At 43.5% G+C, this 27,223-nt stretch overlaps 1 protein-coding gene across 20 annotated transcripts in view; it reads right to left on the reverse strand.

The window, feature by feature from the left end:
- The window catches only part of HERC1 (HECT and RLD domain containing E3 ubiquitin protein ligase family member 1), a 247,610-nt gene that overhangs the window by 16,983 nt on the left and 203,404 nt on the right, over positions 1–27,223 (reverse strand). For 18 of the 20 annotated variants that reach the window (XM_054532755.2, XM_063716684.1, XM_063716679.1 and 15 more), the window contains 11 exons: positions 26,826–26,928; positions 24,581–24,750; positions 22,799–22,937; positions 20,083–20,252; positions 18,271–18,440; positions 17,838–18,003; positions 16,922–16,998; positions 10,517–10,769; positions 9,850–10,002; positions 6,348–6,653; positions 2,718–3,366 (listed from right to left, as the gene is read on the reverse strand). In XM_054532755.2, coding sequence (XP_054388730.1) covers positions 3,181–3,366; positions 6,348–6,653; positions 9,850–10,002; positions 10,517–10,769; positions 16,922–16,998; positions 17,838–18,003; positions 18,271–18,440; positions 20,083–20,252; positions 22,799–22,937; positions 24,581–24,750; positions 26,826–26,928 — 1,893 coding nt within the window. In that variant the 3' untranslated portion in view covers positions 2,718–3,180. Of the gene's footprint in view, positions 1–2,717; positions 3,367–6,347; positions 6,654–9,849; positions 10,003–10,516; positions 10,770–16,921; positions 16,999–17,837; positions 18,004–18,270; positions 18,441–20,082; positions 20,253–22,798; positions 22,938–24,580; positions 24,751–26,825; positions 26,929–27,223 lie in introns of those variants that run through there. The other 2 variants (XR_010137477.1, XR_008514122.2) reach the window with 1 other exon arrangement.

Genomic DNA, 27,223 nt, shown 5'->3' on the forward strand with positions numbered 1-27,223 from the left:
CCAGTGCCGGCAGAGAGACCAGGGCCACAGGCTCTTAGGTCAGGGTTCCAGATCCCCCCCAGGAGGCAGCAGGCTGCTGGCAGGAGGTGGTGCTCTGAGCCTTGTCTTACAGGGACACACTGGCCTGTTTCTGCACAGGATGAGTGTTTGGAGGGGAACTGACTGAGCCCCCCGGCTCTACCATGGCACGCTGACAGGAAGCAGAGGCTCCCAGTTCTAGCCAGGGCACACCTATGATCCAGCTTTCCCTCTCCTGACCTTGGATTCTTGGTTTATAAAGGCAGAGATCATCTGACCCCTTAGAGACTTTCCCTCCAGCTCTAGGATTCAATATCCAAGATCTGCTTTTGGCTAAAAACCGAGCTCACAAGATGTGGGCTTCATCCAGCCAGAAGTCCTGGGCAAAGGCCACAAAGCTAGGAGGCCCAGAACAAAGCCATACTTTGAAGGATGTCTGGAGAAATCTTAAATTTTAAAAACTGATGGTCAACGTTTACTTGAGACCGCTTAAGGGTCATAAAAACTGCAATATCTGTTAAGTGAATGAGGCCAGCAAACAACTGCCTAAGCCTCTCTAAGAGCTGAAAGTAAACCAAGGGAAGCACCTGCACCAGGCCCATTCAGCTCCTCAGATCAGGGACTTGTGCTTCCCCCTTTTCCAGAGTTTTCAAAAAGTCAAGAGAGGCCGGGCGCAGTGGCTCACGTGTGTAATCCCAGCACTTTGGGAGATTAAGGTGGAAGGACTGCTTGAGGCCAGGAGTTCCAGACTAGCCTGGGCAACATAGTGAGACCTTGTCTCTGCAAAAATGAAAAAATAGTCAAGACAATGAGGAAATAACAGGTTGCTGGCAACGAAACAGTGTGTGTTATAAAACCATGGCACTGTGCAGATTCCCCTCACAGGGTCAAACCTGAGCTGCTGTCTGTTAGCCCTGAGCCAAGGACCTGCAACCATGAGTGCCAGCCTTCTGGGGGTGCTCCTGCCCCCGAGTCCAGAGCCAACTGTGGCAGCAGCACAGGGTGAGGCATTATTTTGAATTTAGAGACTGCAGAGGTATCCTTTGCTCTGCATGTCCTCAGCCCAGCTCAGCAAGAGGGGCGCAGGAAGCGGCTCAGAAGACCCTAAGAGGCCTCTCCTGGATTCGTCCAGGATCTTGGCAGCACAGATGCTTTTTTTTTTTCTTTTTTCTCGCTCTGTCGCCCAGGCTGGAGTGCAGTGGCATGATCTCGGTTCACTGCAAGCTCCGCCTCCCGGGTTCATGCCATTCTCCTGCCTCAGTCTCCCGAGTAGCTGGGACTACAGGCGCCCGCCACCATGCCCAGCTAATTTTTTTTATTTTTAGTAGAGACGGGGTTTCACCGTGTTAGCCAGGATGGTCTCGATCTCCTGACCTTGTGATCCACCCACCTTGGCCTCCCAAAGTGCTGGGATTACAGGCGTGAGCCTTTCTTTTCTTAAATTCTCTCCTGGTCCAGAGGCCCAGGCAGGGCCTTCCCACCCCAAGCAGGAGGGCTTCAAGCCCAGAGCCCTTCAACGATGCTACTGACTGCGCTCTTAGATCGGTATTAAAGCCTCATCTTTACCCAGAACTCCTGGGGTTCCCCCCAAAGCTGTAGTCTCTCCCTGAGACCCAATTCTAGTTGAAGCCTTTTTTCAATAAAACAAAGATGTCATAATTCGAAATATTATTAGGTATTCTCACTAAGAAAGATCCATTTACCACATTATCTTAGCTGGCAACACCTTATTTTTCTTTTAATTTCTCTTTGAAAACATACACCTATCTTCCTTGTGGAAAATAACTGCCTGCAGAGGGCTGGCTGTCTGGCACCTCATTTGAGCAGGCTGTCGGCAAAGACCCTGTCCGTGAAGTACAGGGGAAGCAGCCTGTAGCATGAACTTGCTGTAGGTGAGGGAGACAAGCTGTCCACAGGCGTTCCCCTCTTCCTGCACACACTCCAAGAAGCCAGAGCCCTCCCAGCTGCTCTCAAGATGGCCCTTTCCCCGAGAAACACAGGCTCACCCTGATGCTGCTGAACACACACACGGCACTGAGGGCCCGCAGGGGCTGGCTGAGTTTGAGCACCAAGAATGTAACCCCTTCCCTACACCTCTGCACAATTCTATCATTCAAGGATATGAAAGCCACTCATCAGTTCTCATGCTAATTCACACATTCACTCACTCATTCACTCATTGATACATGCTAAGTGCCTGCTAGCAGTAGCTGGCCTTTCTGTAACACCTTCCACTTGGCTGCCCTCCCCACTGAGACATGTTGTAAACTGCCCTGTTCTTTAATTCCATCACGTGCTCATTTTATCTTTGTAGGTTCTTCATAGGAAGGGCCAGACGGCATTACTGTGGTCCTCTAGAGTCGCCCTCCACATTAGGTAGCTGGGGCTGTCCAGAGAAGGACAGGTGGTGCTGAGAGGGGCGGAGCAGCTGAGGGAACAAAGTCAGAGAGACCCAGGATGACAGAAGAACAATGGAAAATAGGGGCTTCCAACCCAGAGGGGTCTCCTAGAACCACATGGTTCCCTGATACATTATTTCCAAGTGAAGCCCACCCTCAACGTAAAGGAATGTTTCTGAATGGGTCAAAAAGTCATCAGAGCAAGACCAGCCTGGAAGCTCATTCTGTTCTGGGCTAATGTCTGCCTCGATGGTAACCCCCAGTCAGAAGCTCCGCAGGAAGCAATACCAACAGCCATGCTCCAATTCCTGAATCTGCTTTATTTCTCTGCATAAGGAACCCTGAACAGGCAATTCAAATTAAAACAAAATAAATATATGAATATTCATGTAAAACTGTCCTTTCTAATGAACAATTATACACAATGTACAATTTCATGTTCACTGGGTGGGTTTACAAAAATGTACCATTCCCAACTAAAAATGCACCAAAATGGTTTCATGCAAACTTATCAAAAGTGACCAAAAATATGGAGGGAAAAACCTGACTGAGAGCACTTCGTTTTTGTTGCTTTTGTACAATCACAGAAAAATAAAAACATCTAATTTCTTTGTTACATTTAGAGTAACTAAATGTGGCCATTGTTTATAATGTTGATTTATGTTCCTAAAACATCTATGTAGTTACCATAAAAGTATATCAACATCAAATCAGAAGTGAGCATTATTGAGGGACAGAAGGGAGGGTGAGAGCACCCGCACGGTCAGTAGTCAGTGTCGGAGCCCTCGGCGTTGTCCACGTTTCTCGAGAGCATGTAGTTGTCCATGTCGATTGAGCGGCAGTTGTTGATGGCATAGCGCAGGCGCTCGGCCATGACCAGCTGGCTAGAGTACGGGGGCAGCCTCAGCTGGAAGAAGCAGGTCTGTGAGGTAGGCAGACTGTCGTAAGGCTGTGGAGAGAGACCCAGAGCCATGACTGGGGACATCAGAGTGCCATTAAGGGGGAGTGGGGCTGCCCATGACCTCTCCCTGCCTTCAAGATGGAATTAACATGGCCACGTGGTTAAGTCAAGTGGACACAGAGACTGGGCCAGATAGAATGAGCTGAGGCCCTACTGCCCTGTGGCCCTCAAGGCTCTGGGTGAAGAAGTTCCTTCCTGTCCTCACCTCCTCCAGTGACTGTGTGTATAAAGTGAGGAGAAGCTCTGACTGGCAGGATTGCTTGAGAGAATACACTACGCACAGTGCCTGGCACAGGGTTAGAGTGTAGTAAGAGGGCACCTGTCCTTCATACCCATCCACCAAGAGGGTGCAGACTGGAAACCAGCTGCAGGGATGCCCCCACAGAGCAGGTAGAATGTAAAGAACAACTGTGAGGTGCAGCCGGCTATGGGAGCCTCTTTGCCCCCTCTCCTCTCCCTGTCCTCATGTGCTTTCTGCCTCCTTTGCAGGTGCCATGGCTGCCTCGCACAGCTCACATAAGGAAGGGGCAGTCAATTAAACTCCAATCCATCCATTTAACTGATGGTGATGCATCATTTAAAATTATAATTATGATGACTGGCAGCAAAACAGAAAGGTGTTCAGGATACATTAGGAGGTTAAAGGCAGAAAAAATTCTAGATACATCATGTAAAAATTTGTACAATTGAGGCAAAGACTATGAGGAATTTCACAAAGGTAAAAATAGCTACTACTGCAGAGACAGGATTATATATGTTCCCTATCCCTCCTTGCAAACAACTATTTTCTAAACAATTTGTAATAACAGTAATGGCATTATACAGTTTTTATAAATTTTTAAAACGTTTGCTTAAAAAAAAAAAAAAAAAAAGAACCTGTCTTCTCTCACTCAACATCCTCTTGAAATCAGCCCTCCTCCCCAGAGCCCACACCCAGGTGAGCCACATGTCCTGCTATGGGAGGTGGATGGCCCAGCAGCCCAAATGCACCAGAGCCAGTGATGACACAGAGCTCAACGCAGAAAAACTGGAAGCAGCAAGGAAGGGAGGTGCCACTAGATGGCTCTGATGACCTAAATGTGAGTACTGTAGAAATGATCTAAAAGCCACAGAGGAACCGACCACGGTAGTCAGTTACTGAGGCTGACAACCCTGAGACCGGAGATTAGTGGGGGATTAACTCCTAGAATGGCAGGAGTAGCCCAGGACAGATATAAGGCAAGGGTTGTTTCCAGAGCTGAATAGAAATGAGCCATTTCCTCCTCCCTACTTCTCTCTGAAGCAACATAACAGATTTACAACTTATAGTTCTTGGCAAGTCATGCAGAAAATTTATGGAAAGGCTCTTTTATAATCCTTCCTGCACGTGGCTTCTCCAGAAAGCCTAGTCCAGGAGCAGAGCAGCAGCCTGCAGCCTCCGGAGGCAGCACGGGGAGGAATAGCTTTGGCTATACCAGAAAGCCAGACACTTAAACTGGCAGGAAGGGCCTGTGTGTGAAGAGGCCCCACTTCCCTTACTGTTTTCTGAACAAACATCATGGGCCCTGCTCAGAGAACTGCCCAGCTCATGTGGGAGAGGGGGCTTGTGAAGAGTGGGGATGGAGACAGAGGGAGGAGAGGCACTCCTAACTGAATGCAGTAAGTTCTGGGTTTGAGGGCTGTACCCAGTGTTCAGGAGGTGGAGAGAAGGAGTCTGGCTAGGTCTGCCTTCAGCAATGGTAGAGGCACTCCTGGAAGGCATCTAGGAGGGGTTCCTGGAGGAGATGACTGGCATTGGGCTTATAGGATGAGTAAGTGCTTGCCAGAGATAGAAGGAAAGGGGTGTGAAGAAGGACTTACTAAAGCAGAGGGAACAGGTTACATAAAAGCACAGAATTTTAAAAACAGCCTGGTCTACTGGGGAGAAAGGCAAGCAGCCCATTATGACCAGAACATGAGAAGTATCAAGATGTGACATCAGAAAGTGGGGCAGAGGCCAGACTGTAGAAGTGTTTAAGGCAGCTAAGGTCATTGGCATTTATTTCGGAGTCAACATAGGGGGTCTCTGAAAGGTCTAAAAGGAGGAGAGTAACATGGTCAGACGGGTGCTTAAGAAAGATGACTCTGGCAGCAGTGTGCTTTTCAGACTCTAAGCCCTCTTATTTCTAAGCCATCTGTCAAAATCACAGCTGGGCTGGGGCTCTGCAGCTGGGGTCTTTCATCAGATGGCAGAGATGCAGCCCTGCCTGCTCCACAATGCACACCACACAAGCGGGCACAGAGGTTATCGCTGCTCCCCGCATCTTTGGGTTCCTTCTGGGGCACACCCACCAGTTAATGGTTAATATCTTCATGAAAACAAACAAGGCCATGCCTCAGCACAGGAAGAGGCAGTATGATGATCCCTCTGCTAAGTTCAGCTTTAACTCAGGAAGATGCTGGAAGATTTAGGGAAGGTTGTTGGTTGTAGTATGCTCTCTTCATCCACTTAGGACTCTTCCCACTGAAGCTAAATGATATTTCTAAACAAATTTTACTGCTTGATTTTTTTCATTAATCTGGAAATTCTAAGTATTAAGCATGAATCGGCAGGCCTACTTGAGGGTCATAGTTTGGTTTCCCCAACATAAAAGCAACAACGGGCAGAGGGCCAGGCGTGGTGGCTCACGCCTGTAATCCCAGCACTTTGGGAGGCCGAGGTGAGCACATCACCTGAGGTCAGTAGTTCAAGACCAGCCTGGCCAACATGGTGAAACCCCGTCTCTACCAAAATATACAAAAAAATTAGCCACGCGTGGCACACACCTGTAGTCCCAGCTACGGGGGAGGCTGAGGCAAGAGAACTGCTTGAAGCTAGGAAGCGGAGGTTGCAGTAAGCTAAAATCACACCACTGCACTCCAGCCTGGGCCACAGAGTGAGACCCTGTCTCAATAACAACAATGAAGCAATAAGGCAGACATTACAAAGGAAAAAAGAATAGCTTACTTACCCTATCAACCTTCATGATTTGAAATCTCTGAGAAATGTCAGCAGTGTTGGCTGGTAGTCGAGATCTTCCTGACACAAACCTCATGAAAAGCACCCGCTCCTCATTGGAGAACTCTTCCAGCGTGTGCCAGAACCACTGCACCAGCTGATGCTGCTCATCCACCTCACGGTACCGCACCACTTTCTTCAAGACTTCCACAGAGATCTCGGGCATCCCACACACCATCTGCTCCAGCTGTTTTGCTGTGAGGAGGGACAGCAGCGGCACAGGAACAATCCAGGACATCCCTTCTCGGACTGCAGCCACCTGCTCCCAGGAGAGGTTGCTCATTCAATGAGTGTGCATGAACCTGGCACCCGCCATGGGCCCTGTGGGGCTAGGCGCCTCCTGCTGCCTGCTCATCCGCTCCCCAGACCCTCTACTTGTTTCTCAGACTGCCAGGCATGAGAGTCAGTCAAAAAGGCCCACCCTCCCTGCCTCTCAACCCTTGTTAGAGCGTCTCCCTGCTGTGGGATTCTTACACTCCTGGTTCCAGTTCAAGTCCAATTTAGGAGCCTGCCTTCCCTCTACCACAAAATCTCAGCCCACTGGGGCCTTCCCTGATGCCAGCCCCACTCACTCACATTCCTAATCATATGTGCCATGTGCTGTCAAACTATGCATGTGTGGACACCTCATCTCATAAAGGTAAGAAGCTTTGGGGGGACTCATCTAGCTGTCTACTGTTTTTTAAATTTATATCTGTCTTTTGAAAATAATTATATCCTTTTTGTAAAAATTATTCGTGCTCATCGTAAAAAAAACCTGAAAAGTACAAAGAAGAAAGTAAAAAATGGGAAGTCCTTCTTTAGGAAGGCAATAGAAGAGGCAACGAATTTAGTGAAGAGACTTGGGTTCTAACTCCCAGCTCCACCAATTATTAACTCTCTTAATTTTTCCGTCTGAAAAAAGCAGATATTGCTGCTCTCATGTGGCTCTGATGAGAACTGTGTATCAGTAACTACATGAAATTCTGTGTGACTGGGTAATTCTACCCTGCTCTGTTCTCTTAGCATCATAGTGCTGGGCACAGGCAAGTTGGGGAGTGCCAAGTGGGGTGCAACCAGGGGCTGCCTTGACAGCTTGTTTAGAAAAATGTCTCCTCCAAGATTATACAGTAGTGCATACCCTACACACAGACTCACCACTGTTCGAGGTTTGTTTCATAAACACTTCTTTGCTTTTGGCCAACTCAAAACCATCTACCACCATTTAAAAAGTCTAAGAATCTGAATAGGGACCATACCTTAAGGAAGTGAGTAACTATGTGAGGTGATGGATATGTTAATTTGCTTCACTATAATAACTTTTACTATCTATATGCATATCCTATATTATCATGTTGTACACCTTAAATACACATAACAAAATTTATTATATATATATAAAAAAAAAAAAACTGGGCCAAGTACAATGGCTTGCCCTGTCATCCCAGCTACTTGGGAGGCTAAGGCAGGAGATCCCTTGAGCCCAAGAGTTCAAGGCTGCAGTGAGCTATCATTGTGCCACTGCACTCCAGCCTGGGTGACAGAGCAAGACCTTCTCTTAAAAAATAAAATAATAAAAAACTGGCACTAAGGTTGTCCCATAAGTATCAGAGATTGGCAGTAAAGGCAGTCTCTACTGATAGTAAAGGTCAATACCCCACCAAAGTCTGCCAAACGAAAACAAAAACGAACAAACAAGCTGTTATGCTTGGTGGAACACAAAACAAAAGCTGTCTGGAAAAAAAATTAGGCTGAGGTATGGGGCTGGCTGCTTGGAGATGGCAGGGGGACAACTGAGGACAGCTATGGGATAAACACTCAGTTCTAAGAGATGAAGAGGAACCAAAGACCAATTCATATATAAAGAAAGAGGAAGAAGGGCTTGTTACTGAGAACAGAACAAAGCCAGGGCAGAGCAGAGCACAGCTGTGGAAAGGGAGTGTCCATCCAACCCTCAGAATAAGGGTCATCAGAAGAGCCTGGACACCATCTTGGAGCCTGGTTTGGGGTCTTGGCTCTGCTGTGGGCACTCAGTGCTTTCTTCTGTGAAACGGAGCTGGCAATCCTTACCTCACAGAGTAACTATGGGAAAAATGGCACGCAAGAGTTCCTGGCACCATGGCTGGCGTGCAGGAGGTTATCAATACATTTCTAGTCAGTTATTTATTCTCTGAGAATTAAAAATATTCATGAACTGGAGACAAACACTAATCCCTGGCTGTGTAAACAGCATCACTGACAAGACCCAACTTCACTAGGCTAAAGATATCATTTTTCTGATTGGACTTGGCCCAAAGTCTAAGAAGGAGCCGGGAGTGAGGGGTATGGAGTATGTATACTTCAAATCACTAAACTTCTATAGCTTCACAGCCTGAGTCCAGCTCTTGAGAAGACCCCAACATATTCTGCAAATAAAGTATTACTGAAATGCTATTAATGATTGTATTATCAAAAGAACCATATTTTGGACACCATATTTATTTCTGTGGTCACTCATTCACACTCCCATTATTTATTAAATGCTTACTTACCTGTCAGCACAGAACAAGGATAACTCAAATGAAATAGAAAATGCATTCTTCATTCAATTTCTTGCAAGTTGAGGAAACAAGACCTAAATTCTGGGGCCTAATTCTTAGACCATAACATAAGATATATCTTGAGGAACTTCAAAGTAAGGAAAAAGATCTCCACAGGTTGGTGACCTGGAGGTAAGCTTGTGTGTGCAGGAGATGCCCACTTAGCTGAGGCTTAAAGAACAGCAGCAAGACAGGGAAAGGGAAATGCATGTGAGGTCATAAGACCAGCATTTGAAGGTTCATTTATGTGGGCCCTGACTAACCCAACTAGAGTGGGGACGCTGAGCTGGGAAGCAGTAAGACATGAGGACAAACAGGACTAAGGAGGAGTAAGAAGGCAAGGTCTGAATGCCAGATGAAAACGGTCTCAACCCAACCAAAGACCAATTCAGAACCGATTTAAGGCACTGGGTAAGGAGAAAAAGGCCTGAGGAAGTCTCTGAATAGGGTTTGGAATATAAATACAAAGGAATCACCAAGTGCGGTGGCTCATGCCTGTAATTCCAACACTTTGGGAAGCTGAGGCAGGTGGATCACTTGAGGCCAGGAGTTCAAGACCGGCCTGGCTAACATGGCAAAACCCTGTCTCTACCAAAAAATAAGAAGATTAGCTAGGCAGGTGACACATGCCTGTAGTCCCTGCTACTGGGGAGGCTGAGGCCAGAGAATCACTTGAACCCAGGAGGCAGAGGCTGCAGTGAGCTGAGATTGCACCACTGCACTCCAGCCTAGGCGACAGAGTGAGATGCTGTCTCAAAAATAAATAAGTAAATTAAAATAAATAAATTCATACATACATACAGAGGAATTAACACAGTAAATACATATTAGCAGATTTTGGCATACCCCAAGAGAAACCCAAGCATTCATGTGTACCTCCCAAGATGTTTATCTCACCTGTCTGTCCATCTCATGAAGTCGATATTCAATGGCCCTCTCCACATATTCCTTCCTGTTGGAAAATGTGAGTGGGATACTATTTCCACCAGGGATTATAGGAACCATTTTGCCATCAGCACTCTGGCCAACAAAAGAATCAAGAGGAATCATCTAGGAACAGAAGAAAAAAGAATTTTTATTACATGGTAGAAATGACAGCAAAAAGTATTTTACATACAAATATGGCACAGCAATAACAAACTCACAGTTTTTAAGGATAAAAACAAGGAACACCAAACAGGTAGGACTGATCAGGCTATTTGATCAGCAGGAATGTGATGACTCAACCAGCTGTAGTTAAAAATGGGACCAAATCTCTCTGTTCACAAACCAAGCCTGTTGAACTCTCGTGACCCCAGGCCTCCCCTTCCACCTTGGTTCTTCACTCTAACAGGCAGAAAAAAATTAAGGGGGAAGGGAGCAGCTAAGTGCAGGAGCCCGCTCTATCTATTAGAAGCTGTTTAAACTGCTGGGGTTGAGCTGCTAAGGGCAGCAATGGCATAGATATGGCATGGTTCAGCCAGACAGCAAGTGGAAGACTATATCTCAATTTTACACAGAAAAATTCTAGTCTGTGCATATAGGACGTCAACACCAGTAGAAACACAGACTGGCCAGGATTTACCTCATGGAAACTCTCCTCGGTAATCCCACTGTCTTCAATGTGAAGAATGCTGTTGAGAGTCTGCACGTAGAGCAGATCCACCTCCTCCAGGTCCTCTAGGGTGAGTGGGACACAGCACAGCTGCTTCCACACCAGAGGGGCCAAGTGGAGGTCCAGAGGCTTCTTTGTGCGAATGGCAACCCCCATTAAAATTCCTAAAAACTTAAACTGCATTAAGTGTTCATCGAGGCAGGCAGAAGGGTTAAAAAGGAACCTGCAAAATTAAAGGGAATATTTCAAACAGTATTTTCCTTATTTCTGTTAGAAATAAGTTAGCAACAACAGCTATAGCGTTAGTCTATACCTGTACTGTTCAATATGGCATCCATTAGCCACATAAGGCTAAAGTAATTAAATAAAACTAAAAATTCAGTTCTTTGGCTTCCCTAATCACATGTTGAGTTCTCAAAAGCCACATGTGGACCGTAGTTATTGTTTCACACAGCACATGGACTATATTCTGAACTATTTTTAGAAGAACTATGTAAGGATCTTAAGCTACGTGCTCCAGAATGCCTTGTTTTCTAAAATCATTGTTATTGTTTTATTATTATTATTATATTTTAAGTTTTAGGGTACATGTGCACAACGTGCAGGTTTGTTACATATGTATACATGTGCCATGCTGGTGTGCTGCACCCATTAACTCTTCATTTGACATTAGGTATATCTCCTAATGCTATCCCTCCCCCCTCCCCTCACCCCACAACAGGCCCCAAAGTGTGATGTTCCCCTTCCTGTGTCCATGTGTTCTCATTGTTCAATTACCACCTATGAGTGAGAACATGTGGTGTTTGGTTTTTTGTCCTTGTGATAGTTTGCTGAGAATGATGGTTTCCAGCCTCATTCATGTCCCTACAAAGGACATGAACTCATCATTTTTTATGGCTGCATAGTATTCCATGGTGTATATGTGCCACATTTTCTTAATCCAGTCTATCACTGTTGGACATTTGGGTTGGTTCCAAGTCTTTGCTATTGTGAATAGTGCTGCAATAAACATACGTGTGCATGCGTCCTTATAGCAGTATGATTTATAATCCTTTGGGTATATACCCAGTAATGGGATGGCTGGGTCAAATGGTATTTCTAGTTCTAGATCCCTGAGGAATCGCCACACTGACTTCCACAATGGTTGAACTAGTTTACAGTCCCACCAACAGTGTAAAAGTGTTCCTATGTCTCCACATCCTCTCCAGCACCTGTTGTTTCCTGACTTTTTAATGATTGCCATTCTAACTGGTTGTGAGATGGTGTCTCATTGTGGTTTTGATTTGCATTTCTCTGATGGCCAGTGATGATGAGCATTTTTTCATGTCTTTTGGCTGCATAAATGTCTTCTTTTGAGAAGTGTCTGTTCATATCCTTCACCCACTTTTTGATGGGGTTGTTTTTTTCTTGTAAATTTGTTTGAGTTCATAGTAGATTCTGGATATCAGCCCTTTGTCAGATGAGTAGATTGCAAAAATTTTCTCCCATTCTGTAGGCTGCCTGTTCACTCTGATGGTAGTTTCTTTTGCTGTGCAGAAGCTCTTTAGTTTAATTAGATCCCATTTGTCAATTTTGGCTTTTGTCGCCATTGCTTTTGGTGTTTTAGACATGAAGTCCTTGCCCTTGCCTATATCCTGAATGGTATTGCCTAGGCTTTCTTCTGGGGTTTTTATGGTTTTAGGTCTAACATTTAAGTCTTTAATCCATCTTGAATTAATTTTTGTATAAGGTGTAAGGAAGGGATCCAGTTTCAGCTTTCTACATATGGCTAGCCAGTTTCCCCAGCACCATTTATTAAATAGGGAATCCTTTCCCCATTTGTTTTTGTCAGGTTTGTCAAAGATCAGATAGTTGTAGATATGCAGCATTATTTCTGAGGGCTCTGTTCTGTTCCATTGGTCTATATCTCTGTTTTGGTACCAGTACCATGCTGTTTTGGTTACTGTAGCCTTGTAGTATAGTTTGAAGTCAGGTAGCGTGATGCCTCCAGCTTTGTTCTTTTGGCTTAGGATTGACTTGGCGATGCGGGCTCTTTTTTGGTTCCATATGAACTTTAAAGTAGTTTTTTCCAATTCTGTGAAGAAAGTCATTGTTAGCTTGATGGGGATGGCATTGAATCTATAAATTACCTTGGGCAGTATGGCCATTTTCACGATATTGATTCTTCCTACCCATGAGCATGGAATGTTCTTCCATTTATTTCTATCCTCTTTTATTTCATTGAGCAGTGGTTTGTAGTTCTCCTTGAAGAGGTCCTTCGCATCCCTTGTAAGTTGGATTCCTAGGTATTTTATTCTCTTTGAAGCAACTGTGAATGGGAGTTCACTCATGATTTGGCTCTCTGTTTGTCTGCTATTGGTGTATAAGAATGCTTGTGATTTTTGCACATTGATTTTGTATCCTGAGACTTTGCTGAAGTTGCCTATCAGCTTAAGGAGATTTTGGGCTGAGATGATGGGGTTTTCTAGATATAGAGTCATGTCATCTGCAAACAGGGACAATTTGACTTCCTCTTTTCCTAATTGAATGCCCTTTATTTCCTTCTCCTGCCTGATTGCCCTGGCCAGAACTTCCAACACTATGTTGAATCGGAGTGGTGAGAGAGGGCATCCCTGTCTTATGCCAGTTTTCAAAAGGAATGCTTCCAGTTTTTGTCCATTCAGTATGACATTGGCTGTGGGTCTGTCATAAATAGCTCTTATTATTTTGAGATACATCCCATCAATACCTAATTTATTGAGAGTTTTTAGCATGAAGGTTGTTGAATTTTGTCAAAGGCCTTTTCTGCATCTATTGAGATAATCATGTGGTCTTTGTCTTTGGTTCTGTTTATATGCTGGATTACGTTTATTGATTTTTGTATGTTGAACCAGCCTTGCATCCCAGGGATGAAGCCCACTTGATCATGGTGGATGAGCTTTTTGATGTGTTGCTGGATTCGGTTTGCCAGTATTTTATTGAGGATTTTTGCATCAATGTTCATCAAGGATATTGGTCTAAAATTCTCTTTTTCTGTTGTGTCTCTGCCAGGCTTTGGTATCAGGATGATGCTGGCCTCCTAAAATGAGTTAGGGAGGATTCCCTCTTTTTCTATTGATTGGAATAGTTTCAGAAGGAATGGTACCAGCTCCTCCTTGTACCTCTGGTAGCATTCGGCTGTGAATCCATCTGGTCCTGGACTTTTTTTGGTTGGTAAGCTATTAATTATTGCCTCAATTTCAGAGCCTGTTATTGCTCTATTCAGTGACTCAACTTCTTCCTGGTTTAGTCTTGGGAGAGTGTATGTGTCAAGGAATTTATCCATTTCTTCTAGATTTTCTAGTTTATTTGCATAGAGGTGTTTATAATATTCTCTGATGGTAGTTTGTATTTCTGTGGGATTGGTGGTGATATCCCCTTTACCATTTTTTATTGCGTCTATTTGATTCTTCTCTCTTTTCTTCTTTATTAGTCTTGCTAGCGGTCTATCAATTTTGTTGATCTTTTCAAAAAACCAGCTCCTGGATTCATTGATTTTTTGAAGGGTTTTTTGGGTCTCTATATCCTTCAGTTCTGCTCTGATCTTAGTTATTTCTTGCCTTCTGCTAGCTTTTGAATGTGTTTGCTTTTGCTTCTCTAGTTCTTTTAATTGTGATGTTAGGGTGTCAATTTTAGATCTTTCCTGCTTTCTCTTGGGGGCATTTAGTGCTATAAATTTCCCTCTACACACTGCTTGGAATGTGTCCCAGAGATTCTGGTATGTTGTGTCTTTGTTCTCATTGGTTTCAAAGAACATCTTTATTTCTGCCTTCATTTCGTTATGTACCCAGTAGTCATTCAGGAGCAAGTTGTTCAGTTTCCATGTACCTGAGTGGTTTTGAGTGAGTTTCTTAATCCTGAGTTCTAGTTTGATTGCACTGTGGTCTGAGAGACAGTTTGTTATAATTTCTGTTCTTTTACATTTGCTGAGGAGTGCTTTACTTCCAACTATGTGGTCAGTTTTGGAATAGGTGTGGTGTGGTGCTGAAAGGAATGTATATTCTGTTGATTTGGGGTGGAGAGTTCTGTAGATGTCTACTATTAGGTCTGCTTGGTACAGAGCTGAGTTCAATTCCTGGATATCCTTGTTAACTTTCTGTCTCGTTGATCTGTCTAATGTTGACAGTGGGGTGTTAAAAGTCTCCCATTATCATTGTGTGGGAGTCTAAGTCTCTTTGTAGGTCACTAAGGACTTGCTTTTTGAATCTGGGTGCTCCTGTATTGGGTGCATATATATTTAGGACAGTTAGTTCTTACTGTTGAATTGATCCCTTTACCATTATGTAATGGCCTTCTTTGTCTCTTTTGATCTTTGTTGGTTTAAAGTCTGTTTTATCCGAGACTAGGATTGCAACCCCTGCCTTTTTTTGTTTTCCATTTGCTTGGTAGATCTTCCTCCATCCCTTTATTTTGAGCCTACATGTGTCTCTGCACGTGAGATGGGTTTCCTGAATACAGCACACTGATGGGTCTTGATTCTTTATCCAATTTGCCAGTCTGTGCCTTTCAATTGCAGCATTTAGCCCATTTACATTTACGGTTAGTATTGTTATGCGTGAATTTGATCCTGTCATTATGATATTAGCTGGTTATTTTGCTCGTTAGTTGATGCAGTTTCTTCCTAGCCTTGATGGTCTTTACAATTTGGCATGTTTTTGCAGTGGCTGGTACTGGTTGTTCCTTTCCATGTTTAGTGCTTCCTTCAGGAGCTCTTTTAGGGCAGGCCTGGTGGTGACAAAATCTCTCAGCATTTGCTTGTCTGTAAAGTGTTTCATTTCTTCTTCAGTTATGAAGCTTAGTTTGGCTGGATATGAAATTCTGGGTTGAAAATTCTTTTCTTTAAGAATGTTGAATATTGGCCCCCACTCTCTTCTGGCTTGTAGAGTTTCTGCTGAGAGATCAGCAGTTAGTCTGATGGGCTTCCCTTTGTGGGTAACCCAACCTTTCTCTCTGGCTGCCCTTAACATTTTTTCCTTCATTTCAACTTTGGTGAATCTGACAATTATGTGTCTTGGAGTTGCTCTTCTCGAGGAGTATCTTTGTGGCATTCTCTGTATTTCCTGAATTTGAATATTGGCCTGCCTTGCTAGACTGGGGAAGTTCTCCTGGATAATATCGTGCAGAGTGTTTTCCAACTTGGTTCCATTCTCCCCGTCACTTTCAGGTACGCCAATCAGACGTAGATTTGGTCTTTTCACATAGTCCCATATTTCTTGGAGGCTTTGTTTGTTTCTCTTTATTCTTTTTTTCTCTAAACTTCTCTTCTCGCTTCATTTCATTTGATCTTCCATCACTGATACCCTTTCTTCCAGTTGATCGAATCGGCTACTGAGGGTTGTGCATTCGTCACGTAGTTCTCGTGCCGTGGTTTTCAGCTCCTTCAGGTCCTTTAAGGACTTCTCTGCATTGGTTATTCTACTTAGGCATTCATCTAATTTTTTTTCAAGGTTTTTAACTTCTTTGCCATGGGTTCGAACTTCCTCCTTTAGCTCAGAGTAGTTTGATCGTCTGAAGCCTTCTTCTCTCAACTCATCAAAGTCATTCTCCGTCCAGCTTTGTTCTGTTGCTGGTGAGGAGCTGCATAATCATTCTGTTTTTAATTTACAAGTCCATGAAACAGGATCCAAAATTCAAAATTTTGCAAATATAAAGATAATATGCAATTGCAAATACTAAATTTTGTGATTTGCTAGCATAATAACACTTTTAAATAAATTTTGGTGCAGAAAATTCATTATGGGGAGGCCATGTGGGCCTTCAGAAACATAAATCAGGTTTCATGATCAAGTCTGAGCTTCCTCTCCCCTCTATATTATCATTGATTTGGTCTCAATAACTCAATAAATACCAAGTCTTGATGGAAGTGCCTGTTTCCTTTTTTTTTTTTGGAGACGTGGTCTCGCTGTGTTGCCCAGGCTGGAGTGCAGTGGCGTGATCTCGGCTCACTGCAGCCTCCACCTCCTGGGTTCAAATCAAGTGATTCTCCTGCCTCAGCCTCCCAAGTAGCTGGGATTACAGGCATGTGCCACCATGCCCGGCTAATTTTTGCATTTTTAGTAGAGATGGGGTTTCACCATGTTGGCCAGGCTGGTCTTAAACTCCTGACATCAGGTGATCCAACCACCTCGGCCTCCCAAAGTGCTGGGATTATAGGCGTAAGCCACTGTGCCTGGCCTGTTTCCTCATCTTTGACAAGAGGATAACAACAATATTTACTCCTTAGGGTTACAATGAGGACTGAAGGGGATAATACGTGTAAAGCACTTACAACAGTACCTGGTACATAGTAAGCACTCAATAAATGTGAGCTATTATTATTATTTTAGACATATAATGAACACTTGCTGACTGCCATACCTGTCCCTATTGTAACCTACTTCTGCGGTGGCATTGGGAGAGGGTATAAGAAGGTCAACAATACCAGTTTCAAGTTCCTGCAGAAGAAAGAAAAAAATTTTTTGAGAAATGACAATCAAATGCATGAAGAGAACAAACCAATTACATTAAAGATCATACTGAAAAGAGAATATTTTGAGGAATTTATAATGCCATGTGACAACCAACGATTTCATACTTTATTTTTATGGTTTCAATTTAAAATGAAATTAGGAAATCCCCCACATGGAAAGCATTCATGTATGAAGAACCAAAAGGAATGAGAAAGTCAATCCAGGGCAGGAGTAGTGGTAGCTGTGAAAAGAGTGTAGTGATGTTTCAAATCGACTCAATAGTGATAGCCAAGCATTATTTTAGTCACAGAGTTTACTGGAAAAATCCTGACACTAGGCAATGCTGGAAAGCACAGAGCTGATCTGGAAGCAAAGCTGCCAATGCAGATATTAAAATTAGAACCAGTCTAATTTTAAGACCAGTTCTTAACATTTATTTTTCTAATTCCCCTGGAATCCGGCAGTTCTACTTTGTTCTAAAAGCACCAGAATAAATCAGAGCACATGGGTGCTCCTGGATTTGTCTGTTACATAAATGTACATATATGCCATTGTTATTCTGCCAATATTATAACACAACAGATGGTGAGTCATTGGTAGATGCCTAAGAACTGATATTTATGTAGTAAGGTATCTTGACAAAGCGTTTCAAAAGCTGTTGCTCTAATTTACCTATGTATCACTAACAGCATGACTTCATATGAGGCTCACAAATGCATCCTTGCTACATTTATAAAAACATGCCTGGCAGAGTGATCACTGGAAACAGCAAAATGGCCACTAGCAGACTAGATAACTCAGCAGGGGACACTGCAAGAATATACCTGGCACATCTCTGTGATGGTGTCATCAAACACTCCTCCAGCGTCATCAGCCCCTTCTCCAACCAGCTTAACCTTCCACGCTCGGGAAGGCAGGCGGAGGTCCGAAGCATTCAGCTTAACTACTTGTCTCGCTATTTGGACAAAAATGGGCTTACACTTCCGTCCTCTTTAAAAGAAAGGGAGAAAGCAATGAAATACAACTTTTACCAGTTTCCCCAAAATCACATGATATCTTCCCATCAGTGAATGAAAAAGTTAGTTTAACAGGCAAGCACTGTGCTAGGCCCACTGTAACCACACCAGATACTAATGTAAGTACTATTACTAGCTACCCTGCCTTAGAAGTGAGGAAACCAAGACTCACAGAAATTAGTAATAACATCCATCTGAAAAAATCCCAGCTCGTTAGTGAAACACACATACATATGCTAACCTGGTTGATATCCTCTTTACAGTTATCTGAGGTCCATAGTTTTTGCCTTGAACCATGGTTTTTCCTATGGAGCGCACCATTGGCAGAGTGTAGACTCTTGGGGCTAACAAAGGCCGAAGTTGTCCCTGTACAATGCCCCAAGTTCCAGCATTATAATGGGATGTGCTGTTCTGTAACAGAAGGTACGGTTATCAGAAATGGTATAATCTAGGCTTAAAAGAAATAACAATTTTCACTTGTAGAGCATACATTATTTTGGCTGGGCACAGTGGCTCATGCCTGTAGTCCCAGCACTTTGGAAGGCTGTGGTGGGCGGATCGCTTGAGCCCAGGAGTTCAAGACTAGCCTGGGTAACACGGCAAAACCCATCTCTACAAAAACACAAAAATTAGCTGGGCATGGTGGCATGTGCCTGTACTCCCAGTTACTCGGGAGGCTGAGGTGGGTGGATCACCTGAGTCCAAGGAAGTTGAGGCTGCAGTGAGCTGAGATAATGCTACTGTACTCCACCCTGGGCACAAAGTGAGACCCTGTCTCAATATTATTTTAAAAATTGAAAAAAGAACATACATTCTTTTAAAAATGCACTTTAAGAGCATAAACTCAGGATTAGGAACTATTAGTAACCTTTAAATTTTTTTTCTGATAAAATAGATAATTACCATTTTTAAAAACCTTAGAAAATACAGAGAAGGATACACACATGTATGCACAAATTAAGTAATTCCAAATCCTACCATATAGAGATGCCCCAGTAATAATTTCATCTATTTCCTTCCAGTTCTCTTCTGTGTATGTACACATAACATTTTTCACACTGTTAATATCATTCTGAGCTGCCTTTCTCACTTAACTTTATATTATAAACATTTCTCCCACTAATTACAGTTTGCTAACACTCTGTTTAGTGCTGCACAGGACTCTGCTGCCTATCTATTTCTAGCAGTGATTTGTCAAATCTCACGCGCACACACACACACACACACACGCATGCACACACGATAGCTAGCCACTTTGTTACTGGACTAGTCCATAAAGACAGACATATTAGCAAAATTTACTTTATTTCCCCGACCTCCCTTTCCCCAGGACCCAGAATGCTAATTTGTAAGAAGAGAAAAAAGTATCTGAAATTTCTCAGATTCAATTATATAACAACCCTAACTGTGGTTCTAATAGCTTTGTGTGCTTACATTTTAAAATCATATTTTAGACTTTGTAGAAATGGCATGCTTAGTGGCTGGGCGCGGTGGCTCACACCTGTATTCTCAGCACTTTGGGAGGTGGAGGTGGGGGGATCATTTGAGGTCAGGAGTTTGAGACCAGCCTGACTAACACGGTGAAACCCCGTCTTTACTAAAAATACAAAAATTAGCCAGGCACGGTGGCCCTGGCCTGTAATCTCAGCTACTCAGGAGGCTGAGGCAGGAGAATTGCTTGAACCCAAGAGGCAGAAGTTGCAGTGAGCTGAGACTGCGCCACTAAACTCCAGCCTGGGCGACACAGTGAGACTCCGTCTCACAAAAAAAAAAAAAAAAAAAAGGAAATGGTATGTGTAGTATGCGTAGCCATTCATACTTGATTTCTGGATAAACCAAAACACAGAAGGAAGACCACTCTGTCCAGCAGCATCATGACCACCTCTAGACTGTCCCTAACACAGCAATAAAATGGGAATAGAAGTGTTATCTTATTAGCCATTAAAGAATTTTCCAAAGGCAGACAGAAAGGCCCTGGGGCCTGGTGAGCATGTCATGGGCACTGCTTACCAAGCCAGTCTGTGCCTGGCTGCTTACCATGCCAGTCTGTTACCTGGTTGTTGGGGCTAAGGTTCAGCAGTCTCCAAGATGAGTACATGAGGTCAGAGAAGTGGTAAAGCAGCCGGAGCCTGGCCCGCACCGTGTGAATGCTGACTTCTCTCAGCGCCCCATACTGGGGGGGCACTGTGTCAGGCAGGCCCAGCTGCAGAGGTACTGACACACCTGTCCAGAAAGCAAATGAGCACTTGTGAAGGAAACAGCATTGCTTTCACTTTTCACATTTTGAAAAATTTCAAGCATACAGAGAAGTTGAGATAATTACGCAATGGGCACCCATTCCAACCTCTATCCATCGATTCATCTTAGTTTGGTGTGTGCATTTGTGTTGGTTTTTAAAATGTCTTTATCAGGGGGTGGAGAAAAAAATAAAATAAAATAAAATGTCTTCATTATTATGGAAATGAAACCTGTTATTTTCTCTTTTCGTTTCCCATTTATTTAACAATAGAACTTAGGCAGTTCCTTCACAAAAATAAATAAGTAAATAAAGCCAAATTTTTCCTTTCATATTTAATAACTGCCATCTTCATAATACCGCAAATGTTGGCAAGGACTAGGCAGACAGTTCTGGAAAATGGAAATGGGAAACTTAGCAGAGCCAACTCCATATTCACTAGGGATCTGACAGCAAGTATTCATGACAGAAACATACAGGTGCATGATTCATGAGGCTTTTACTACAAGAATAAAAGTTCTGTAAGAAGCAAAGACTACAAGTCCTGCATCCACAGCTACCCTCCTATAAAAACACATAAAAGAATAAAAACAAGATACAAAGTCACTTCAGTTTCCTGTAAATAAAGACTGGAACAGTGCAATTCCTAGAGGTATTATTATTGTTTGTAGTAAAAACTAACATTTACTGAGTACCTTCTATGTGCCTGGCACCATTCTAAGAGCTTTACATGAATGGGGCCACTTACTTCTACAGCTCTTTGCAGTAGGTACTATTATTATCCTCATTTTACAGACAAAACACTGAGTCTCAAGGTCACTCAGATCATATGTGGAGGAGCTGGGATTCAGCCCCAGCAATGTGGCCCCAGAGCTTGAACCTTCACCTGTCACACTGGATAGCTTCTGCTCTGAAGTGGAAGTGAAATCCCTCTGAAGCCACTGAGTACCTGAAATTGTCAGTGCGTAGGCAGCTCTGCTCATTCTAGACTCTGTTAATAGAAACCATTTCCTGCTTGTTTGGAATCTACCTGGAATTCCCACTTTTCTCTCTTAGATATCTAAGAAAAAAAATCCCTATGGGGAATCTTAGGACCCCTCTAAGAAATAGAGGGGTTAACAAAACTGGAAGAGAATGCTGAGCTCTTAGGCACAACGTTGCTTCAGTGAAATTCTAGTGCCTTAGACAACAGAAGATGGTAGAAAGACAAGGCATGAGGGCCTTGTCCAATAGGCTGGACACAGTGGCTCACACCTGTAATCCCAGCACTTTGGGAGGCCGAGGCTTGAACTCCAGACTTGAGGTCAGGAGTTCAAGACCAGCCTGGCCAATATGGCGAAACACCATCTCTACTAAAAATATAAAAATGACTTGGGCGTGGTGGCGCATGCCTGTAATCCCAGCTACTCGGGAGGCTGAGGCAGGAGAATCGCTTGAACCCAGGAGGCAGAGGTTGCAGTGAGCTGAGATTGCGCCATTACACTCCAGCCTGGGCAACAAAGTGAGACTCTGTCTCGAAAAAAAAGGAAACAGCCCAAATATGAAGAAATGTGTAAGAATGACAAATGTCACAACATTAAGGTAATAGCTACATCTGGAAGGAACGGAAGATAGATCAAATCAGAAAGGGCCCACAGTTGGGTGTTGAGCACACAAGTATGTATTATGGTTTTCTTTAAATCTTTGTGTAGCTATATAAAAATTTCATAATAAATTAAAAATAAAACAAACAACAAAAAGCTAGAAGTAGCCCACCAGTCTTGCTAAACACAGGAATAAAATGACAGCAAGTTGATTGCTGTGCCAATGCACAGACATCATGTTTCAAATGGTTAACTAAGGTGAGGAATTTGACAAATGGTCTCAGGGCTTTTAATCTTTATTTCTAACAGTGGGCCTTAGAAAACTATAATTTGTCATTTCTTTTATATATTAAAAATACTGGCCAGGCGCTGTGGCTCATGCCTGTAATCCTAACACTTTGGGAGGCTGAGGCGGGCAGATCACTGGAGGTCAGGAATTCGAGACCAGCCTGGCCAACATGGCGAAACCCCGTTTCTACTAAAAATACAAAAAATTAGCCAGGAATGGTAGTGCACGCCTGTAGTCCCAGCTACCTGGGAGGCTGAGGCAGCAGAATCACTTGAACCTGGGAGGCACAGGCTGCAGTGAGCTGAGATCACACCACTCCAGCCTAGGTGACAGAGCAAGACTCCATCTCAAAAAAAAAAAAACAAAAAACAAACAAAAAAAAACTTAGTTGCTGCTAAAATTATAAATTTTTGCTTGCATAAGTAATATATATTCTGCTTTTGGGGGTGCAGAGAGGACCTGGTTCATACTGATGTCAGTAGGACAAATGCCTGCTATGAAAATACTTCCAGTGCTAGTAGCACAAAGAATGCTTTGTGTGGCAGAAGGCTTGATGGTTTCACAACAATGCTGGATACAGTTTGGAACTGGAAAGCAGACAGTGCCATGCGTTACTGATAAAAAAGAAATGCTGCAGGAGCGTGAATATTTCATTCCTCACCTGGTGCTCTTGGTGGGACAGGTGGTGCTGTCCATGCAGCACTGTGGCAGCGACCAGCCGAGATCTGCCGAACATTTTTCCCTTGCAGACCTGTTACCAGGGTTGGTTCTCGAACATGGTTGGTGTGGCCTAGGCCGAGCTGGGAATAAATCACAAATATACAGACATTCAATTAGAAAGAGGAAGAGAGGAAGTCAATATGAAATTCTTCTTAGATAGTGGCAGACATAAATAAGTTAATAACTGAACCATGCATCAGCATCAATAAAATACGTTCTTTTTCTTTTTTTTTTTTTGAGATGGAGTCTTGCTCTGTCGTCCAGGCTGGAGTGCAGTGGCACAATCTCAGCTCACTGCAGCCTTCGCCTCCCTGATTCAAGCAATTTTCTGCCTCAGCCTCCCAAGTAGCTGGGATTACAGGTGCCCGCCACCACACCTGGCTAATTTTTGTATTTTTAGTAGAGATGGGGTTTCACCATCTTGGCCAGGCTGATCTTGAACTCCTGAGCTCAGGCAATCCACCCACCTCGGCCTCCCAAAGTGCTGGGATTACAGGCGTGAGCCACCGCGCCCAGCCCCCAATAATAAAATACATTCTGATTTTCTTTATCATAACAGTCCTCACAGCTCAGACTGCTAAGCTGCAACAAGGCAATTTCAAATCTAGCAGATGAGTCTTAATGACTAAACACATCCTTGGATTCCACTTATGGAAAGGGAATGAATTCTTGGAAAGTTAAATAATAACAGAATGATCTATGGAGTTTTTACTTAAAACTGATTTCTGTGTAACAATAAATAAACATATATAAAAACATGTATGGAAGCAAATTCTAATCTCCAAATCTCTATATGTGGGGTCTGACTGGGACAGCCAGTGTTTCAGCAGCTAAGCAAATCAACATCATTAGGAAGGATCATGTCAAGGCACTGCCAGGAAACTCCCAAAGGTGCCTTCAACATTAACTCTCCTCTCAGTAAGAGTGCAACCACAATGACGAGCAGCTTCCTTGTCTGTTAATTTAGTGATGAGGAGACCACAGGAGCCAAACTGAGGCTAATATGAATAATGCTAGACCTTGAACTTAAGGGTCCCTGGCACTAGGGGAAGCCAGACCAAGAGAGGATTTATGGAGGAAGGGGAGGTGGCTCTGCATGTGGAGCTAAAAGTCACCATCATAGCATCTCAGACATCTCACACCAAGGTCTCTCCCTCCTTCATAAATAGAGGAGGGTGAACACATCAACCTCTTGAGTCTCTTATCAGTATCTCAGAGGCTCAGTTTAATCCTATAAATAATGGGGGTGACAAGACTTCCTGCATAAACCTAAAGATACTTTGTATATCATCATATTATAAAATATAAAAATATTATTGTTTCATTCTTTTTCCCATATCAACTGATGTTCCCAGGACCTAATCTCACATCTTGCTGTAGTAATGATGATAATGTTGACAGTAGCAAATCCTTACATACTGCAGCTTACTACATGCCAGGCACTTAACAGTGTATGAGGACACACACATATATACTCAGTTAATCCCCTTAATCACTTTGCTGTACTGCCAGAATTGTTTTAAACCATGGTATAATACTTCTTTGGCCACACTCGAGAGAGAAAGACATAACTAGACTTACAAAATAATCAGTCCCATGGCAAAGTGATGTGCTTGGAGTATTGTAGTAGATTATGAATTTCCTAGCTTATCTCTTTCCCCAACTGAGGAACACTGTGAGATTTCTAGAATTTGAGAGAGCAGCAAGCAATATAAATATTTACCTGCCCTTCTGAATTGCTACCCCAGGCATACACATCTCCATTTGATGCCAAAGCAAGTGTGTGTTCAGCTCCAACTGCCACATCTTCAATTATCACTCCAGCCAGGAGAGGGATTTGTTGCGGTCGATTGTGATTGCGAGCACGCCCCTCTGGCAAGCCTATCAGGCGATCTGAAAAAAACAAAACAAAAACATGTGGAAATGTTATGCACCACACACCACAGTGCTTTTATATTTTCTCATCAGTCATTTAGCTTCTTATGGTGGAACGGCAATGACACATATAACTCAACTAAGACTAAAGCTACCATTCTGGAAAGGCACACCAGGTTCTGAATAAATAAAAAGTGTGAAGCTGTTTCTCTGCAAAATGTCACAGGCTCTTTATTCACAAAAATTAAAAAAAAAGTCATATCTAAAATCGGTAACTTGTTTCAAAATAAGAGGCTTCTCCAATATCCACATCTTTGAAAGGATAGGGTCTGACTGACACAGTTCAGGCCCTCAAGTTTCTTATGTTCTTTTTTGACACAGGGTCTTGCTCTGTCGCCCAGACTGGAATACAGTGCAGTGGTACGATCTCAGCTCACTGCAGCCTCGACCTGTCGGGTTTAAATGATCCTCCCACCTCAGCCTCCTGAGTAGCTCAGACCACAGGCACATGCCACCTTGCCTGGCTAATTTTAAGTTTCTTATATTCTAAAACGAGAGATCATTCAACGTGTCTTGTCCTCAAACTTCCAACCAACCTCTCCTTACCTTGCCAAACTTCTAGAGGGTGCTAGCCAGCCCCTGATGCGCAAAGTCTGCTAGGTCCATTTGGCTTGCCCGCCTTCTGCAGCCTAACTTCCACTGTCTCCACTGCACTGAAATTCTACTCTCAAAAGCCATGAGTGAGCTCCTAATTGCCTACTGCAGTGGCTTATTTTCAGGCTCCAGCCCATGGGAACATCATGCAACCTTCTAATAATGTGGCCTCAGCTTTTCCTGCCTCTCAGAGACTGCACTTCCCTGGCTCACCAGTGACCTCTCTTCCCAATCCTTTCAAAGCCAGCTCTCCCAATTCTTCTTCTTTTTAATCTTTTTTTTTTTTTTGAGATGAAGTTTCGCTCTTGTCGCCCAGGCTGGAGGGCAATGGCACAATCTTGGCTCACTGCAACCTCTGCCTTCCGGGTTCAAGCAATTCTCCCTGTCTCAGCCTCCCAAGTAGCTGGGATTACAGGCGCCTGCCACCACGCTCGGCTAATTTTTGTCTGTTTAGTAGAGACAGCGTTTCGCCATGTTGGCCAGGCTGGTCTCAAACTCTTCACCTTAGGTGATCCATCCGCCTCGGCCTCCCAAAATGCTGGGATTACAGGTGTGAGCCACTGCGCCCGGCCCTCCCAAGTCTTATTCCTGTGCCCATCTGCCCTTTACATCACATGCCCCAGAGCTCTATTTTCTTCTTTTCTCATTCTATACTCTCTCTCTCTCTGGGTTTTTTAGATGATACGAATAAGGATTTAACTACTACCATTATGCAGCTAATGTCCTAAACCTACATCTTCATAACCAATCCTTCTGGAGTTCCAGATCTAAATTCTCAATAGCCTAGTGGACATTTCCACACGTTTATTTAGGGCAAATGGGTCCATTCAACATAACTAAAACTAAGCTCCTTACCCTCCCCACAAACCAGCTCATGTCCTCAGTCAGAGGCATTGATGTTCTCCCACAACTAGAAACTTCAGTCATGGTTTACTTCCTCTTCTTCACACCTGTCTCACATATCCCTCAACAATTACCCTTGCCAAGAATCTCAGTCCCACTGTGAATGCCTGGGTTACGAACCTACTCAAGATTTGAACCCAGAGCGCCTATGAATTCCTCCAGTTCCTAAGATCTGCAGTCCCAATCCCTAGAAGGGATGAAGAATGAGGCAGGACACTGAGGAGCTCTGGTGGTCAAGGCAGTATTTGTGGCAGCTTGTCAAAGGCAGTAGAAAAGAAGAGGGGACGGCCCTTGGCACGGACTCTTCTAGCAAGAGTGCCGGCTCTGGCATAAGGGGTCTTAATGGGGAGGGGAGTTTGTCTTTATAATAAAATACATGAAAGAGAAGTAGAAAATTATCTACTGAAAGAAGGTCATAGTGACTACTCACCACCTAGAACAAAAAAAGGACTCAATTTAGAGCACATTCTATAACACTGGAAGGCCAATGTTTATAATGATGTGTACCCAAGCAAATAAGCTGAAAAATGTCTTACCTTGACCAAAGGTATACACATGACCATCTTTGGTCAAAGCAACAGAAAACTGAGTTCCACAAGCAACCTTTTTTATTCCAATTCCACAAAGGACGTCAATTTTCTGCAAAACGAAAGTGTAAGGCACACAACTTTAAGAAGAAGAAAAAAAATCACTCTTGAATTTGCCTAATGGCATGTATCAAAAACTATCTTCCAACAAAAATACTAATTGTTACTTACCTGTTCGACCCAAATCCAAACCTGAAATGTTATTTTCTCCTACTGCTCTACAAACTAACTGAATTTGGGGGAGGGAGTGTGCAGGGGCAGAGGCAGTTTGACTAAAGTCCCCAGGGCCCTGTGTGAAGTAGAAGCATTCCTCTGGGTAATAGAGACCACGGAGAATTCCAGGACCT

This window comes from Pongo abelii, chromosome 16 (genome assembly GCF_028885655.2).
Source record: "Pongo abelii isolate AG06213 chromosome 16, NHGRI_mPonAbe1-v2.0_pri, whole genome shotgun sequence".
NCBI classification, from domain to species: Eukaryota; Metazoa; Chordata; class Mammalia; order Primates; family Hominidae; genus Pongo; species Pongo abelii.